The 18,606-nt window shown below is 61.2% G+C and overlaps 1 protein-coding gene across 3 annotated transcripts in view; it reads left to right on the top strand.

Moving 5' to 3' along the window:
* Window positions 1-18,048, top strand: part of ADAMTSL4 (ADAMTS like 4) — a 58,678-nt gene extending 40,630 nt beyond the window's left edge. For all 3 annotated transcript variants that reach the window (XM_075122734.1, XM_075122733.1, XM_075122735.1), the window contains exons 8-19: window positions 3,916-4,052; window positions 5,453-5,657; window positions 7,837-8,015; window positions 8,334-8,439; window positions 8,833-9,075; window positions 10,024-10,153; window positions 11,008-11,212; window positions 11,593-11,766; window positions 12,667-12,840; window positions 14,647-14,826; window positions 15,524-15,668; window positions 16,315-18,048. In XM_075122734.1, the coding sequence (XP_074978835.1) occupies window positions 3,916-4,052; window positions 5,453-5,657; window positions 7,837-8,015; window positions 8,334-8,439; window positions 8,833-9,075; window positions 10,024-10,153; window positions 11,008-11,212; window positions 11,593-11,766; window positions 12,667-12,840; window positions 14,647-14,826; window positions 15,524-15,668; window positions 16,315-16,454 (2,018 nt within the window). In that variant the 3' untranslated portion in view covers window positions 16,455-18,048. The remainder of the gene's footprint in view (window positions 1-3,915; window positions 4,053-5,452; window positions 5,658-7,836; window positions 8,016-8,333; window positions 8,440-8,832; window positions 9,076-10,023; window positions 10,154-11,007; window positions 11,213-11,592; window positions 11,767-12,666; window positions 12,841-14,646; window positions 14,827-15,523; window positions 15,669-16,314) is intronic.
* Window positions 18,049-18,606: the final 558 nt, after the last annotated feature.

The raw sequence follows: 18,606 nt of genomic DNA on the forward strand, positions 1-18,606 counted from the left end.
TTTACTCTGCAGCTGGGGGTGTGACTGACACCTGTGGAGAGGCCCAGGGACCACGTGCTGCAGCCACGCACCCCAGCTGCCAGGGAGACGTACCCCAAGTGTCACTGCAAGCCAGCGGGGGCGGGGGGCTCTGGCTTCAGACGCCTCCGTGCAAATGAACAGCCCTGCAAAGGTGCAACCGCTGCCAGGTAAACCGCCCATTTGGCTCCCAATGTGAAAGGGCGGGGCTTTGATTATGTTGGGGGGTTGGTGACTTAGTGAGCTTGGTTACCCAGAAACCACCCGGCCGTTCTGCCCTGTGATCTGCCTCTGCGATCTGCGGGGTGGGGAGGGAAGCAGCGGGCCTGAGACTCTGGCCAAGACTCAGAGGCCTGGGGAAGAAAAGAGCCCGGACGGATGGGACCTTTACGTTGGAAACGGGAGAGCAGAAAGTCATCCCAAGTGATTAATGACCTGTGAAGAATGATAGTGGTGGAAAAAGATGGGCGGCCAGCCAGGCTGGGCTGGAGTCTTCTCCTGCATTTGTTCCCCATCCCTCCATCTTCCATTTTCGCTCTCTCTTCCCACTGCTTTGTTCATCCCTGTTTTCTCCTTCTCTCTCTGGTCCCCCCTCCATTTTCCCTCTCAGATGCCTGGAGAGCCCCATAATCAGCCCTCTCCCCACTCTGCAGAATGGGCCCAGAAGATGCGGGGGAGAGCAGCTGCTGGGGTCAGACCCTGAGGCCGGCTGAGAGCAGAGCACATGGTGTGTGTATGGAGGGTTATTCTGGTGAACCCAGAAACTCCCAGTTTCCAGCCTCTTGGACTGATGCTGTGTTGGTATAATCCCCTCTCTATCAGTGTAACTCCACTCACAGTGGGGAGTGGGGCACTGCTTTAACTATGCAGCTACAGGATAGTATAGCCCTCGAAACCAGTAAGGTGCCACAAGTCCTCCTTTTCTTTTTGCGAATACAGACTAACACAGCTGTTACTCTGAAACCTGTGGTGTGCGATGCTCTTACATTGATTTCAACCTGGCCCAGCTCCTGCTGGGGAAATGTACAGATGCAAGTTAAACGGGGAGAAACAGTTTGACATAGAGACGAGCGTCCGCACCCAAAAGCTGAACTAAAAGCCATTTAACTGGTGCAGCTTCTGGCAGATCTTAAATTGACGGGGCGACGACTCTCTGTAACTGCAGCCGCAACACAGGGCCTGACCCACTTTAACCCCGCTGGTCTCAGAGGGCTGTGGGTCGGGGTTAGTCCCGTGGCTTAATGCACAGCTGGACTGTCCGAAGAACCTGCCTAGACCAGAGGACAAAAACTTTGCCTAGATAAGCCCTTTGTTTCCTTTGTAGCTTTCTTTGAAGGGCTTTAGCAAATGCATTTGGAAAGTCAAAAGGGCCCCTCTGCCCTTTCTCTTATCCACTGTGGTGCGCAAAGGACATGGGTCTTTGCCAGCCCACCCACGTCAGGGCGAGACGCGGCTCGTCTGAGCAAACAGCAATTTGCGCCCCGCTTGGCCCTGGTGTAACTGATTTCCCAAGGTGTCTGGCCCACAGAGAAGCAGCCCCAAACCTCTGCAGGATTTAGAGCCAGGTGGTTTTCCTTTCCAGGAGCTGGGCTCGCTATTTACTGGCTGCAACTGTTGTAGTACCAGAGCGTCTCCCAATCTGTAATGGTTTTATCTTCACACACACCCACACACACCCCCCGCTTGTGGGCAAGGCTAATTAATGGGAGTGAGGCATCCAACGACCTTGGAGAAGCTGGGCCTATGTAATGTGCCCAAGGGGACACAGGACGCTGGGGAAAGAGCAGGGAAACAACCCTAGCTCTTCTAAGTTTGAGGCTACCGCACTGACCACTGGGCCATCCTTCCTCCTCTCCCTGCGCCCCAGTGACAAAGCCGGGCTGGGCCCTGGCTGCCATCCAGCCCCCCGGCAGAGCTGTCACCGTCCAGGAGACGCACTGTGCGGCCTTTAGCCAGGAGCTCAGCCACCGCGTTCTCGTGTTCTGGGGGCAATGCCCTCCGGTCCTGGCTACGCATCATCCCACGGAGCTAGTGATGATGCAGGGAAAAGCTTGGCAAGAACCGAAAGCTGGACGTTCAAGCCAGACCCATCCCAAGTAGACCATGATTGGCCCGCGACCCTGGGGTAAAGCCGGAGTAAACAGGAGGCAACGGGGTGAAAGCAGCTTCCCCCGCCCAGCCCCTCCCCCTCTGTATTATTTCTGCTCCCGGCCAATATTTGGATTTCTGCTGGACGCGGTGGGAGTGGGGACGCGAGGGGAGAGGCTCACACAAAAAGCCCTTTGTTCCCTGCCCCACTGTCAGCCCCAAGGCTTTGCCAGCCAGGGCTGCCAGGCGAGATGGGGCAGCGAAAGGCCAATTGCCGCACGTCCCAGGGGGCAGGGGGGAGGGAGCCATGTGGATGGGGGGGGGGGGGGGGCGGGAGGCGGGGGGAACCTTTGGTGATAAATCACCCCCGGAGCCAGCAGCTCTTAGTAAAATAAACTGTGGAAAATGTTAAAAAGCCTTGGCTGCTCCCCCACCCCACCCTGTCCTGAAGCGAGGTGGGGGCCGGCAGAGGGGGGTTAACCCTTTGCGGGGTAGCATGCAGCCTGCAGGGTGGGGAGCTTGGGAAGGACTAGACAAGGTGGGCATTCGATTCCCCCCCCCCCCCACAACCCTGTTTCATTAACGAGCCCAGGGAGGAGGTTGGGAGGGTTTGGACATTCAGCAGTGACGCCAAAATGCCCCGGGCCGGGCCCCCGGGCCCCAGTACTCAGAGCCAGGCTGGGCTAGCGGGTGGCTAGGAGATCTTGGAAACAAACCGGGGTTAGGGGGCAGGAGCCCAATAGAGGGCGCTCTCCCCTCTGAGTCAGTGCCCCGCTAGGGGGCCCTGTGCTGGGGGGGGACTGAGGGGGCTCAGTAGGTGGCGCTCTCTCCTCTGAGTCAGTGCAGGGCGGGGGGCAGATGAGCCCCCAAACCCCGGTCTATCATTAAAGATCCCCCAGCAATCTCCCCGAGGTTGCCGCCAATCACCTTCTGCAGGCCGAATTCCCCAGCAGTCCCCCCGGACGCGATATTTTCTTTCCTGTCCCATCCTGAAGAGCGAGCGCCCTGTTTGCCCTGTCTGTGCCCGCCGGGCACGCGCCTGCAGCCCTCCGTGGGCTCCTCCGAGCTCCAGGCAGCACACGCTGCCAACGATAACGTGTCTTTGGTTTCTCTGCGAGCCCCCGGGCGGCTCCCAGTGCGGCCCCTGGATCCCAGAGCGACCCCCCGCTGGGTCCCCAGCCTGGTGTCTCTCTGGCCTCTTGCCTGGTCCATTCCCTGGGGTCAGTCCCAGCTGAGCGGCTGCTTTTCACGAGGGCAGATAGCCCATGGCCAGAGCCGGGGTTGGGGTGCACGGCCCACCCGCCAGGGGCACTAGTCTGAACCTACCACCCCCACCAGCCTCATGTTACTCCACCAGTTTGGGGGAGGGGGGGGCAATGCCCTGATCTGACCCCTCCCCCCTGAGAAGCCCCCTTAACCCCCCTCCAGGATATAGTAAGCCCCACGAATGCTTGTCAGCCTCCCCATGTGCTGTGGGGGGTCACCCAGGCCGGCCAGGGCCCACCCCTGGGTGCAGTGGGGCAGCTTCCCCGCCCCACCCCTTAGCTGTGCCCTGGGTAAGCCGCATTTTAGGGATGAGCGGGCGCTGGGTTGCCACCAGGACACCTGGGGTCTGTTTCCACGGGACAATGGCAGGGAAAGGGGGCGACGATCCAGTCTGGGAGCTCTCCGGGGCCAGGCCGGGCTCCCACTGGGGCTGCCCGGCGCACGGTTTCCCTGTTCTTGGTCGGGGCTCGAGGTGCGGCCATCGCCCGCGGGCGGGTTCTCCCTGGCAGGGCCGCCCTGAACCCCAGCTCCGTGTCGTTGCAGTGCGGGGCTCCCAGCGCTGCGAGCTGAACTGCCGCCCGGTGGGGTACCGTTTCTACGTGCGGCACACGGAGAAGGTGCAGGACGGCACGCCGTGCGAGGCCACCTCCCTCGACATCTGCGTGGCTGGAGAGTGCTTGGTAAGTGAGGCGGGGGTGGGGGCGTGTACGTGCAGGGGGGAGCTCTGTGCTCTGGGACAACCCCCCCCCCCCGCCTTGGACCCACTGCTCTAGGCCCTGTCTGTGGCTGGAGTTGAAGGGAGAGGGGCTGGGGAGGGGGAACAGGGCAGACTCTGGCCGGGAATGGGGCATGGGGACGTCTCTGGGTCTGAGCAGCAGGCTGGGAGCCTGGACTCCTGGGTTCTCTTCCCGTCTCAGCCACTGACATCCTCAGTGACATTAGGAGAGTGGCACCCGTGCTCTGTGCCTCAGTTTCCCCCTTGGTGCAAAAGGAGGGAGCCATGGGGCAGCCCCCGGGGGGGATATACAGCATCTGTGATCCAAGACCCCGGGGGAAGGATGTTGCAGGGGAAGCCCAGAGCCCGGCCCCACCTAGCAGCCCTCACCCACCAACTCAGCTCCCTCTGCCCTTCCCACGCACCCCCTTCCCCTCTCTGGTGGCCTGTTCCATCTCCCAGCACCCTCCCCGCCCTGCCATGTACTCCTCCCTCGTTAACCCCTTCCTCCCTGACCTTGAGCACTGATTGCATGGGTGTGGGGGGGTCATTTATACCCTGTGTTTAACCCCCAACTTTAACATCTGGCCCAGTGCAGGTCCCCCTCCCTGCCTGGCTCAGCTGGGCTCTTCAGGGGTTGGAAACCCCTGTGCCCCCCAAAACTGGACCAGCTGCTAGGCTGCCCCTAGGAGCAGCAGAACCTCTTGGCAGAGCAGGGGTGCTCCCCTGGCTGCAGTCGGGGAGCCCCCCTTGCTCTGGGGTCCCTCTGGGGAACAGGAAGGAAATGGGGGAAGCGCTGCAGAGGGGCCTGTGTTGGGGAGGGGTGCGTGGGGGATGGGGCCAATGTGGTCACATATCTCTAAGCTTATGGAGTCCGGCTGAGACCTGGGCGAGAGTGGGGGCGGCCCCCTGATTTAAAGCAGGCCCTGGTTAGTTTCTCAGGGGCTCACCCTGGTTTGTTTCTCTGGGACTCACCGCCTCTCCCCATGACAGGCTGCTCCAGGGCCTATTCGGAGAGGTGCGGGGGGGTCCTCCGGGGCTAGGGGGTCGGGCAGTGAGTGTGTCGGGTCTCGGCCCAGCTCCTAGCACGATGTGGGTTTGCTGCCGCCTCTCCAGGCCACCCTCCAGCCAGGCCAAGCTTCGCCCAGGGAGGGGAGGCCCCAGGGCTCAGTCGGAACATGGCCAGGGCACTGGGGTACTTGTGCCACACATGGGGGGGTCTGTTCTGCACAGGGATCACGGGCAGGGCAGGAGAGCCGGGGGGCTGGCAGGGATGGAGCTAGGTGGCCAGAGGGGAGGGCCCTTGCCGCGGCTCCGTCCCATCCCAGCTCACATGCCTGTTTCTCCCCGGCCTTCGCTCCACAGAGCCCTGGCTGCGACGGGGTCCTGGGGTCCAACCAGACGCTGGACAGCTGCGGTGTGTGCGGGGGCGACCACTCCACCTGCAAGCTGGTGGTGGGCAACTTCAGCGACTCCAACGTGCCCATCGGCTACCACAAAATCCTCGAGATCCCCCAGGGCGCCACCAGGATCAACGTGACCGAGATGACCCGGAGCCCCAACTACCTGGGTAAGGGCTGGGTGGGCTGGGATGGGATTGGGAGGATGGGTACCTCTTGGGACTTTGCTCGTCACACCAAGGGACTCTGCACTTGCACTGGGACTTGTGCAAGCTCGCATGCACACACGTGCGATATACACACACCCCGGACTCACACATCTTGCATGCACACACCTTGCACGCGAGTATGCACACACACACACACACACGTGTCTGTGTGCCTTATATGTGCGCTGTTGCACACACATTTTGCACAAGCATGTGGCTTACATATTGCCTGCACACTTCACACACAGATATCACAAGCACATGTGCACCTAGCTCGCCTACCTTACACGCTCATGTGTCTCATATATGCACACCTGGCACGTACATTTTGCATGCTCGCTCCTTGCTCATGCCCAGCCCACATGCACTGCCTGCACACCTTGCACGAGCACGCTTTGCACAGATGCATTGCACGTACGTGCCTAATACACATACACCTGGCATGTACCTCTCCTGCATCACCTGTACACTTTGCACATGCAGACCTCGGGCACGTGCCGCACATGGCACATGCCATATCCTCATGCAGGCATGCCGCACCTAGCTGTCACACACCCGGACACGTCACACCCAGCTTGCACGCACACCCAGCTGAGAAGAGGGCAGGCAGCTGTCCTGCTCCAGGGTCTCGGCTGATCGCCTGCATGGTCAGGAAGGGGTTTGGTAGATTCCCTCCCATGCAGCTCTGTGCTCTAGGCAAGAGTATCCTCTGACGCACCAGGTGTTGGCGCTGGCTAGGGGCATGAGACAGGGGCAACGAGCTGCTGCGTTGGGAGAGCCTCTCCCAGGCTTGGAGGAGTTTGGGTCCAGATTGGCACTTTGCCGCTCAGGCCATTTTCTAATGGGATCTGGGACAGCCAGTGCAATGCACCTACACTTGTGTGCACAGAGACGTGCACACACATGTACAGGTACACGGATACATGCACGTGTGTGCACCTACCCACGCACTCTTTCGCAGATACACCCACATGCAGGCCAGGCTCACGGACACACGGGTAACCTGAAACCCATCCACTGACACAGACACCTCCATATGGGCACACAGACCCACACATTCATACACACACACACGTGTCCTGTACAATGACACACAGAGATGTGCACACAGACATACACGTGTTCACTGACACACACAGTCGTGTACACACCCCTGTACCCTGACACACGCTGACATGCACAGACACACGTGGACACTGACGCACACAGACATAAACACACACACACCTCTACAATAAGACACGGAGATGTGCATAGAGACATACACGTGTCCACGGCAAACACAGACATATGTACCCCCCTGTACACTGACACACACAGACATATACACACCCATATACACTGACATGCACACAGACATACACACGTGGACATTGACACACATAGATATATATACACACACACACACCTGTACACTGACATACACACACACACACACACACCCCGGTACACTAACACACACAGACATGCACACACCTGTACACTCACACCCACACCCCAGTACACTGTCACACACACACACCCTTGTTCACTGACACACACCTGCATGCAGATTTATACAGGCACACCTGTACACCGACACACACAGACATATACACACCCATGTACACTGACATGCACACAGACATACACACGTGGACATTGACACACATAGATATATACACACACACACCTGTACACTGACATACACACACACACACACACCCCGGTACACTAACACACACAGACATGCACACACCTGTACACTCACACCCACACCCCAGTACACTGTCACACACACACACACACACCCTTGTTCACTGACACACACCTGCACGCAGATTTATACAGGCACACCTGTACACCGACACACAGAGACATGCGTGCAAAATCTACAAGGACATGTGCACACACACACACACACACACACACTGAGTGCACCTTTTACTAGCATGCAGGCTGCCCGGGCTCCCCGTTCTTGCCAGGTTGTGCTGTGACCCCAGCCCCACAGTGCGGCAGCTCTCCCCGTGCCCCGGAGCGTGGGCTCCAGGCCCGCAGTCCATGCAGAGCACGCCGGGGTCCCAAGCGAGCACGGGGGAAGTCCTGGAGCCCCAGGCTCAGGACACTGACGCAGCCCCTCACCCACTTCTGTGCGCTGCAGCCTTGAGGGGCCGCTCCGGCAAGTCGATCATCAACGGGAACTGGGCAGTGGATCCCCCCGGGCGCTACGAGGCGGGCGGCACCGTCTTCATCTACACCCGGCCGGGCCACGAGGAGCCCAGTGCAGGGGGAGAGTCGCTGACGGCCGAGGGGCCCACCACAGAGCCCATTGATGTGTATGTGAGTATGGAGGGGGAGCAGGGGGGCTGGAGAAGGGGGGCACTGTGTGCCGTAGAGGGGAATGGGGGAGCTGGGAGGGATTCTGGACCCTGGGACCCATGGGGAGCAGTCTAGGGGTGGGGGGGTTCCTAGGCTCTGGGGGGGGGGGGATCCTGGGGAAGGAGGCTCGCAGAGGAGCAGCCGGCTGGCTCCGAGCATGGCAGGCCATTGCTGGCTGTGGCGGGCGAGGCTCAGAGACCGGCTGGGCGGCCTGTTGAATGGCGGGTGCCTCTCACCCCTGGGCCCCCTGCTCGAGCCGCTCTCTGTCGTCTCCCCCAGATGATCTTCCAGCAGGACAACCCTGGCGTCGCCTACCGCTTCTTTCTGGCCGGGGCCAGACCCGACAACCCCGCCCACGACCCCCCCGGCCGCCGGCAGGACGTCAGTAAGGAACCTCCTATCACCCTCCGGACGCCCTTCCCCTCCATCATCCCCTGGGGCCCTTCACCCCCCCGTCACCCCTGGGGGCCTCCCCCCATCACATCCCTGGGGGCCCTTCACCTCCCATCATCCTCCAGGGGGCCCTTCACTCCCTCCCCAGGGGGCCCTTCCCCCCCCATCACACTGCAGGAGCCCTTCTCCCCACATCATCCCACGGGGCCCCTTCAACCCCCATCACCCTCCAGGGGGGCCATTCCCATCCACCCCTTGGAGGCCTCCCCCCATCACCTCCCAGGTGGCCTTCGCCTCCCTAACACCCCCTGAGGGGCCCATCCCCCCTGGGAGGCCCTCCCCCCCATATCACCCATCGAGGGTGCCCTTCTGTTCTCCCCTCCAGGTGCCCTGACCATGTTGTCGCCGAGTGACCAGCTGGTGCCGCCCACCTCCTACAATCACCCCATGGGGACCCGGCACCGGGCGGCAGCACCGGCCAGCCAGTCGGGCAGGACCCCCGGGACACTGCAGCGTAACGTCCGCGTCCCCCCACTGCCGCCCCCACCCGCCCTGCCCCGGCCCCAGCCGCACGACGTCTATTGGAAACGGGTGGGGAGCACCGACTGCTCCGCCTCCTGTGGGAAAGGTGAGCGACCCCCGCGCCCCGTCCCCCGCACAGCCTGGCCCCTCCTCCGCCCCGTCCCCCCACGACCCACCCCAGTACCCCCATCCTCCCCACTACCTGTCCCCTCCTTCGCCTCATCCTCCTGATTCCTGTCCCCTCCTCCGCCCCGTCCCCCCACGACCCACCCCAGTACCCCCATCCTCCCCACTACCTGTCCCCTCCTTCGCCTCATCCTCCTGATTCCTGTCCCCTCCTCCGCCCCGTCCCCCCACGACCCACCCCAGTACCCCCATCCTCCCCACTACCTGTCCCCTCCTTCGCCTCGTCCTCCTGATTCCTGTCCCCTCCTCCGCCCCGTCCCCCCACGACCCACCCCAGTACCCCCATCCTCCCCACTACCTGTTCCCCCGCAACCTGTCCCCTCCTCCTCCCCATCCCCCACGTCCCATCCGCTCCTATGCCCCATCCCCCAAGACATGTCCCCCTGATCCCCATCCCCACCACGACCCGTCCCCTCCTACACCCCGTCCTCACTCCCTGTCCCCCTGATCCCCATTCTGCCTCCTTCCCATTCCCCCACTGCCCTTCCCCCCACTCCTTGTCCCCTGCTCCCCAATCCCATTGCCCCATTCCTCCCTGCCTCCCTGATGCCCCCCCCCGACCCCCAGCCGGGTGCATGAGCAAACTCTATGGCTTCCCCAACAACTCCAGCAGCCCGCAGCAGCTCACTCACCGCTGCAAATGCTGCTTTCCCCTGTGTCTATGACCCCCAGGTTATTGGGGTCCCCCTTTCTGCCCCTGCTGTCCCCCCGGCCATGTCTATGACCCCCAGGTTGTTGGAGTCCCCCTCCCCACCCACGCTGTCCCCTCGGCTGTGTCTATGACCCCTGTGTTATATGGGGCCTCCTTTCCTTCTCCCTTCCATGCTGACAGCCTCTCCCCCACCCCCCCCCCGCCGTGTCTCTGCAGGGCTCTGGCAGCCCGTATTCCGGTGTGCCACGCGCCACTCCCAGGAGCAGGTGGGAGAGGAGCAATGCGCCGATGCCCCCAAACCGCCCGCGCCAGACGAAGCCTGCAACACGCAGCCCTGCCCGGCCTAGTGAGTGTCTGCGTCCCCTGGCCTGGCCAGAGCCCTCTGCGGGGAGCCAAGGACACAGGGCCTGGGTACGGAGGGCAGGTCCGGGGTTGTAGTGAGTGCAGGTCTCCCCCAGGACTGTAGTGAGTGTGGGTCCCCCCCCCCCGGGGCCGTAGTGAGTGCGGATCCTGCCCCCCCCCCCGGGGCCGTAGTGAGTGCGGATCCCGCCCCCCCCCCCCCCCGGGGCCGTAGTGAGTGCGGATCCTGCCCCCCCCCGGGGCCGCAGTGAGTGCGGGTCCCGCCCTCCTGGGGCTGTAGTGAGTGCGGGTCCTCCCCCCGACTGGGGCTGTAGTGAGTGCGGGTCCTCCCCCCCGGGGCTGCAGTGAGTTCAGGTCGTCCCTCGTCCTGCCCCCGGGGCTGCAGTGAGTGCGGGTCCTCCCTACCCGGGGCTGCAGTGAGTTCAGGTCGTCCCCCGTCCCCCCCCGGGGCTGCAGTGAGTGCGGGTCCTCCCCCGTGGGACTGCAGTGAGTTCAGGTCGTCCCCCGTCCTGCCCCCGGGGCTGCAGTGAGTGCGGGTCCTCCCCCCCGGGGCTGCAGTGAGTTCAGGTTGTCCCCCGTCCCCCCCCCGGGGCTGCAGTGAGTTTGGGTGTGTCCCCCCCTGGGGCTGCAGTGAGTGCGGGTCCTCACCCCCGGGGCTGAAGTGAGTTCAGGTCATCCCCCGTGCCCCCTTCGGGGCTGCAGTGAGTTTGGGTGTCCCCCCCGGGGCTGTGGTTCCCGCGGGCGCCCCATGTGCAGGCTCCCACGGCCACAGGGCTGGGCCTGGAGTCTGGAAGGCCGCGATGCCCAGCCCGGGCTGACCCTGACTCTCTCCGGCCGCAGCTGGGACGTGGGCGAGTGGTCGGCCTGTAGCAAGTCCTGCGGGCCAGGCACCCAGCACCGCCAGGTCCTGTGCCGCCAGACCTACGCCAACCGCAGCACCATGGTGCACCCGCAGCACTGCGGCCAGCTGGACAAGCCCAGCCCCACCCAGCCCTGCCAGCTCCGCGTCTGCAGCCACTGGGAGGTGCGCACCAACTGGAGTGCGGTAAGGACGGGCCGGGGCTCGGGGCCGGGGCTAGTGCCGGGAGCTGGGCACGGAGGGGGGCGGCCCCCATGCGTCAGGGCCTGACCTGAGCCCTGGGCGGGGCTCGAATGTGGAGGGGGGATAGGGGGCAGGAGGGGCCATGGGTCTGATCTGGGGTGGGAGGGGGCACGTGGGGCAGGTGGGCCCATGGGTCTGATCTGGGGTTCCTGGGAGGCGGTACTGTGGAGGGGGGATGCCTCGGGGGGGTGCCATGAGGGAGGGGAGCCCCTGGGGGGCAGGACTGTGTGTGTGGGGTTCCCTCCCATCCCATACAAGGAGGCGTTGTCGTGGTGACACCAGTCTCCATGGTGACACAACCTCCGGCTCCGCCCTCCCCCCAGTGCTCGGTTCTGTGCGGCCTGGGCCACCGGACCCGCCACATCCGCTGCATCAGTAACCGCGGCGACCTGCTGAGCGATGGCGAGTGCAACGGCAGCCACCGGCCCCCGGCCAACGAGGCCTGCGACATGGGGCCCTGCGTGCGCAGCTGGTTCCACAGCGACTGGAGCAGCACGGTCGGTGACCCCCCCCCGGCTCCGCCGGTGCCCCTCACTCCCGACCCACAGCCCCCTGCTAGCCCAGCCCCCCACCTCCGCCGGTGCCCCTCACTCCCGACCCACAGCCCCCTGCTAGCCCAGCCCTGGGAACCCCCCCGCTCCGCCGGTGCCCCTCACTCCCGACCCACAGCCCCCTGCTAGCCCAGCCCCCCACCTCCGCCGGTGCCCCTCACTCCCGACCCACAGCCCCTGCTAGCCCAGCCCTGCCCCATCCCAGCTCTGCTGATGCCCCTCAATCCCGACCCGCAGACCCCTGCTAGCCCAGGCCTGGGCCCCTGGAGCAGGGACAGCCCAGTCATGCCAGATTTTGCGGTGATCTTGCAATGCTGAAGCCCTTCCACTAGGAACAAGGTTGAGGCCCAGCAAACTCATTTCTCTTGTGACCTGAGATTCTTGGGAACCCCCCAGCCTGGCCCGGATAAGTTCAGTGGGTTCCTCAGGGGATTCCCCATAGGAGAAGCTCCCTGCCTCAGGGCTGGGGCTGCTGCATCCCTGGGGTCGGGGGCCAGGAGGGGCTACGTGCAGACCCTGGCCTGTGGCTCCCTGCCTGGAGAAGCCCAGCCATGGCTTCCCTGCGATGCTGGGCAGTGCTGCCTTCTAGCGTCCCAAGGCCCCAGGAGTGCAGCTGGGTGGATCTGCTGAAGGATGGATAATAAGCCCCATCAGCCCCCCCTGCCCCTTGCAGGGCCCAAGGAGCCATGGGGCCAGTGAGGGGTGGATCCCTGTGCAATGAACCAAGGTGCAGGGGTCTGAGCCGTCCCAGGCTAGATAGCACCAGGCCCCAGGAGTCCTACGCTGGGAGGTGCCCCCGGCCAGGTTCCCTGACGGTGTCTCTCTCTCTCTCTCCCATCGGCCCAGTGTTCGGTGGAGTGCGGGACGGGGATCCAGCGCCGCTCTGTGGTCTGTCTGTCCAGCTATGCCAACGGGCAGGTGGAGGAGACCTGCGCAGGCACCAAGCCAGCCGACATGCGAGCCTGCAACAGCGGGCCCTGCCACCGCACTGTCAAGTGGTACACGGGGCCCTGGAGCCAGGTGAGGAGGGGTGTGGGCGCCGGGCCGGGCTGGGTGGGAAAGCACCCTGCTCTTGGGGCCAGGCCTGGGGACACTTCTCTGCAGCCTCCTGGGATCATTTGCACTCAGCATGGGGTATGTGTGCTGCACACGCGTGTGCCAGGCAGCGCAATCAGTGCTGTGTGTGTGCGCTCACGGGCCCATACGTAACAGTCAGTGCTCTGTGTGTGTGTGCATGTGTATTGGTGTGTATTTGTGCCCATGCATAACAATCAGTGGTGTGTGTGTGAGACACATATCCAGCATACAGTCCAGCCTAACGAGTAGCTGTGTCACCCCTGCCCTCTAACCTGGGGGCCCTTTACACTGCTTGGCGTCTATAGCCTCCAATCTGGACCGCTCCGAAACAGCCTCCGGTGTGCAAGTCACTCCCAGCTACGTCTGTGTGTGCTCCAGCCAGACACACCTTGGCCCTCACCAGCCTTGGCTATACTGCAGGGTGACCCCAACACTCCCCTGGTCCTAGATTTCCCCCCAGAAATGTATGTCCTGTCCTGCCCGGCCCTCTGCTGGACAATACAAGCGAGTATAAAGTCCCTCCATTTATTACTAGAAGTGACATGCACACATCTCGTTCCCTCAAATGGAGTTTCACAGACACTTTGATTCCGACACGTGGGATTAGAAAAACCAATAAAACAAGTTTATTAACTGCCAGGAGAGAGATTTTAGGTGAGTTACAAGTCATGAGGCATAACAGTCAGAAATGGATACAAGAAAAGTAAAGAGAAAACTCTGCGGGTGCCTAACTTCACCATCTCTGTTTAATTCGGGGCAAGGTTTACTCCCCACGTGTTCTCTGCCGTCTTACTGAAGAAGCTTCTTAGGCCAGGAGCCCTTCCCCAGTTCAACGGCTGCTTCCTTTGTCCCTCTGGTGCAGAGAATCGATGGGCAGAGAGAGAGAGAGAAGGGGAGCCTTGGGGTGTCTGTCCCCCTTTTTACAGCATCTCCCCTCCTCTTGGAAAACATTTCTGGCTGAGATTCTGGCGACAGAGAGTCTGTGTGGAAGGATGTTCCCTGCTGCTTTTCCTCACCTGTTTGGGGTTTCTGTTTCTACCCGCCCTGCTTGATGACTCTGTTTGCTGCTTAAATGCCAATTAAGCAGAGCCCATGTTCCTTTGTTTGAGACAGGCCTGTTTGCCAGGCTCCCTTTGGACCATGTGTTAAGATCCCCATGCAGTTGGAATCTATCGCTTCACAATGTGGCCACCCATATTTTATCAGGACAGTATTGACCAGCAGACAATGACTTTTCTGATGATACCTCCCAAGGCATAACTCAGTACCCAGATTGTTACAGTAGTGTGCAGGGTGTGCACATGGGGACATTCTGTCACGGGGTGTATGGCTCCCCTGGTCTGTGTTTGCACTCGCCAACCCCAGTTTTGCCCTCCTGGGGGCCAAGGTCTCTCGCAGACCCCATAGGGACACACCGCAATTCCAGGAAGCACACAGAGCAGCGGCTGCTTTGCCAGCGAACAGAGACGGAGAGATTAGCCTCTCCCATGACCAGCTGGGCTGGTCCCGCTAGGACATGCCCTAATGACGAGCACTCCGGGTGGGACGTGGGTGGGTAGCGGGTGGGTTTTCCCTCAGTGCCAGGTGGGTGACATGCAGGAGCCCTGCATCCAATGAAGTGAGCTGTCGCTCACGAAAGCTCATGCTCAAATAAATTGGTTCGTCTCTAAGGTGCCACAAGTCCTCCTTTTCTTTTTGAGTGCCCCCAGTGGCCTGAGCCCTTTCCCTCCCCTCCCTTCCCCCCCGCAGTGCTCGGCGGACTGTGGCACCGGTTCCCAGCGGCGGGACGTGATCTGTGTCAGCAAGCTGGGCTCAGAGTTCAATGTGACGGAGGCCTCAGAGTGCGCCCCCCTGGAGAAGCCGTCCTCCCTGCAGCCCTGCACTGGAACTGCCTGCGACGCTCGCTGGTTCTCCACCTCCTGGAGCGCGGTGAGAGCCTGCAGGCCCCTCCCTGACAGACCTGGGCTCCCACCCCCAACCCAGGCCCCTGCCAGCTGAGCCTAGGGAGACTCCCCTTCAGATGAGAGCCATACAAGGGCTATGACATGCAGTCGAACCATTCCGATCCCATCCACTAGAGGACAGTGCAGTACGCGCCCTGTGGCCATGCCAATCTGATTGCCCATTTTTCCAGGCCCTGGAGGTTTGGCATAGCATGAGTGGCTATTCGTTTGCCAGATACTTGAGAGGCAGCATCTCCTGCAGGGCCGTCAGGGAAAAGTGGGGGCTCAGCTTCACTCAGTGCGTCAGCTCTAAGCTGCCCCCAGCCTCAGGAAGAAAAAAATGGCATAAAATGGCATAAAAAGTCCCAGCATAAAACCTAGTGTCCTAGCCAAGTCGGGTTGTCCCCTCCCCCTCTCTCCCCGTACAGGCCCCAACTTCACTTCCTCTCTTAAACTGCTGTTCAACAGCTGCTGCACCCAAACCATTTCAGCATTGAGTGAGCCCTGTGCAGCATTGCCGAGTGGCTGTTGCCAGCTGCCACGCTCTGCACCAGAGGTGGCTGCATCTCTGTGCTGGGTGGGGAGGCCGATTCCCCTGCACAAAATCTGCAGAGCAGTGCAGGGGTCCTTATGGTTCGGGGGGGGTGTCGGTCACTCTCCTAACCCCCTCTCTGCCCCCGCAGTGTTCCAAGTCGTGTGTGGGGGGAGTCCAGGTGCGGGAGGTGCAGTGCCTGACCCAGAACAAAACCTTCAGCAATCTCTGCCAGTTGGACCTCAAGCCCATCAAGAAACGTTCCTGCAATACCCAGCCCTGTACCCCTGAGCTCGGTAAGGGATGCCAACCGCCTGTGTGGTCAGCCACCCCCTTTTCCACCCCACTTCACCCCTGCCTGAGTCCATCTGTAAACCTCTCCTCTACAGTGCCCTAAGCAGAGAGCAGCCAAAGGGAGCCCAGGGTAGGGGGAGTGGCTAACAGGGGAGGTGGTGCAGACGCTGGGGCCAGGACCTGGTGCAGACTGATACGGAGGGGATGGACTCCCTGAGTGAGGAGTGCCCCTCCCAAGCCTCATGAGAGGTGGGGGCTTGGGGTATGAGCAAAGGACTGGCAACCAGGACTCCTGGGTTCTATTCTCAGCGCAGGCTAGTGATGAGAGCCAGGACTCGTGGGTCCTATTCCCAGTGCAGGGAAGGCTAGTGATGAGAGCCAGGACTCGTGGGTTCTATTCTCAGCTCTGTCACTTTTCTTCTCTGTGCCTCGGTTTCCCCTTCTGTGCAGTGGATGATACTTCCTGCCCCGCCCCCATCTTGGTAAAACCCCTCTGAGAGCGACGGCTGCTCCATGGGTGCCGAGCAGTGATGATGGATTGGAAGCCCGCCAAGGGCGGGGGGTGTGGGACCAAACGGGGTTTCCCCACAGCGTTAACCCCGAGTGCGCCGCACCCCCGGCTCCTCACCGCTCCCCTCCTCTTTCCAGACGAGAACTGCAGGGACAAGTACCACAACTGCCCCGTGGTGGTGCAGGCCCGGCTCTGCGTCTATTCGTACTACAAGCTGGTGTGCTGCACCTCCTGCACGCGGGCCGTGGCGCGGAGCAAGGACATGCAGAGCCGGTAGCGGCGCCGGCCGGCCAGAGACGGGGGCCAGGCTCTCGCACGCTCATCATGCGGATGGGCGTGTTCCTTGGGGAGGACTCGGACGGACCTGGGCTGCTCGTCCCCCGCAAGGCCACCCCGCAGCATGTGGGGAGGGAACAACCAGACTGTGCCCAAGAGGCCGGAACGGCTTTGAACGAGGATCATGGCCAGGCCGCATGCCTGGCTCATCCCAGGGCCACACATCTTCCCTGTCGCTGGAGAGGCCAGTTCCGCTCGCAACTCTAGGGCCCAATCCTGGGTGGAGCTGAGTGCCGGGAGTTTGTCCCCGCTCACTCCAACAGAGGCAGTCCTGCCCAGGATCAGGGCCCTTGTGTGTTACTGACCAATTCTGCGTACGGGCCCAGTGGTGAGGGGAAGGGGCCGCCGCAGGCCGCGATACTGACTGCTCCCTGGGGCCGGGATGCTGTAGGGCCCCGCCCCCGGCCCGGCTGCCCCGTCATCACGTAGCCCCACAGGTGAGCCTGGAAAGCCCGCCACCCACCCTCCACTGGAAGGAATTGGTGCTTCCTGCTGGGTAACGCGACTCCCAGCGCTTCCACGGAGCCTGACCCTCGTGTTGCCTGCATCCCATGGAGCTGCGAAGCCCAGTGGTGCCCCGTGCCGGCCGGCCTCGTAATGGTGCAAAGGGACCCATGTGCTACATGTCCCACCCCAGAGCCTGGCCTGGGCGTCATGTCTGAGGCCTCCAAGCCCCCTCTTTGGGCATGGAGGTGACACAACTCGGAGGCTGGGGGAGCTCCCAGTCCAGCTCCTGGCAGACACAAGTCACCGCCCCGATTAGCACCAGGCCGAGGACCGAACGGGCAGCAGGAACCTGAACTCCCCTCTCACCCCTAGGGGGTGCCCCTGCACGTGGGGAGCTTGCCCTGCACACCCAGCTCAGCAGCTTCTGCCGGTGCTGACGTGACCCCTGAATGCGTGTCAAGCTCGAGTGAGTCCCCTCTAGTTGTTTCCCCATCAACTTCCTTCCCTGTCCCTGCTTTGTCTGGGGAATTTACAGAGCAAACCTCCTCTGTAGAGCCCACGCCCCCAGGACGTCTGCATGGGCTGGCTGGCTGGCTGCTTTGGTGATAGCGTCACTGAACTGCTTCTCCCTCATGTCTTTCTGCTTCTCTTGAGACCAATGGGATTCTTGCTGTTAACTTCATGGGCTACAGATCAGCCCCTAGATTTCCCATCACTTTTATTGTCCATGTGTAATCCCCACCTGCCTGCTTGAGCTATACACAGGATTTGAACCTGGGAGCTTCAGGAGAAAAAAAAAAAAAAAGCACACACGTCTACCAGTCAAGCTAAAGCATCACCTCTCTTAGGCAGTGTCTGTAGTAGACCTTTAACCTCTTGTGGACCAGCCATGGGACGACAACATGGACACACCATGCTGGAGCATTGCAGGGCCACATTTTATGAGGCTGGGTGAAGAAGAGGGTAGCAGGGGGTAGAAAACCCCTGACAAATAAAGGCATTATATTAAAGACATTTTATAGAAAATTTTTACTGCAAAGCCATTCAGAGTGTCCAGATTCTATAAATATATAACTATATATTATAAAGATTGTATCTGGGTTTTTTTGTGCAAATCTAATTTATTTTGTATTAAAGATGAGCTGATGTTTCCCTGTGGGCTTATATTTTCCCCCCCTTTTTAAGAAATATGTTACTTTTGCCAACTTGAAGAACACAAAAAAGAGTATTCAGGATTAGTTACCTGGTTAAGGGTTGGTTGGTGCAGAGAAATCTTAGATGGGAGGGGGGAACTGGGGCTGGGAAGGACTGTGTAAAGAATAATAATGTTTTATTATTGTATTACAATAGGATCTAGAGTCCTCAACTGAGTTTGGGGCCCTGTTGTGCCAGGCATTGCATAGGCTGAGTGAGAGACAGTCCCCAAAAGGTTACAGTCTAAAGCCCTGATTCAGCAGAGCGCTTAAGTCAGTGGAGCATGAGCTAACAGAGAGCTGGGCATCAAGACACCTGAGACAGCGGTAAGAGCAGGGAGCCAGGATGGTTCTGTTTCACATGCTTGAAGTTAAGGGCATGTTCATGTGTGTTGCGGAATTGGGGCCTTAGACTCTGCGCTCTGCTAGGCTGGGATGGTGGCATGAGCCTGG

Source organism: Caretta caretta, chromosome 24 (assembly GCF_965140235.1).
Source record: "Caretta caretta isolate rCarCar2 chromosome 24, rCarCar1.hap1, whole genome shotgun sequence".
Classification (NCBI taxonomy): Eukaryota; Metazoa; Chordata; order Testudines; family Cheloniidae; genus Caretta; species Caretta caretta.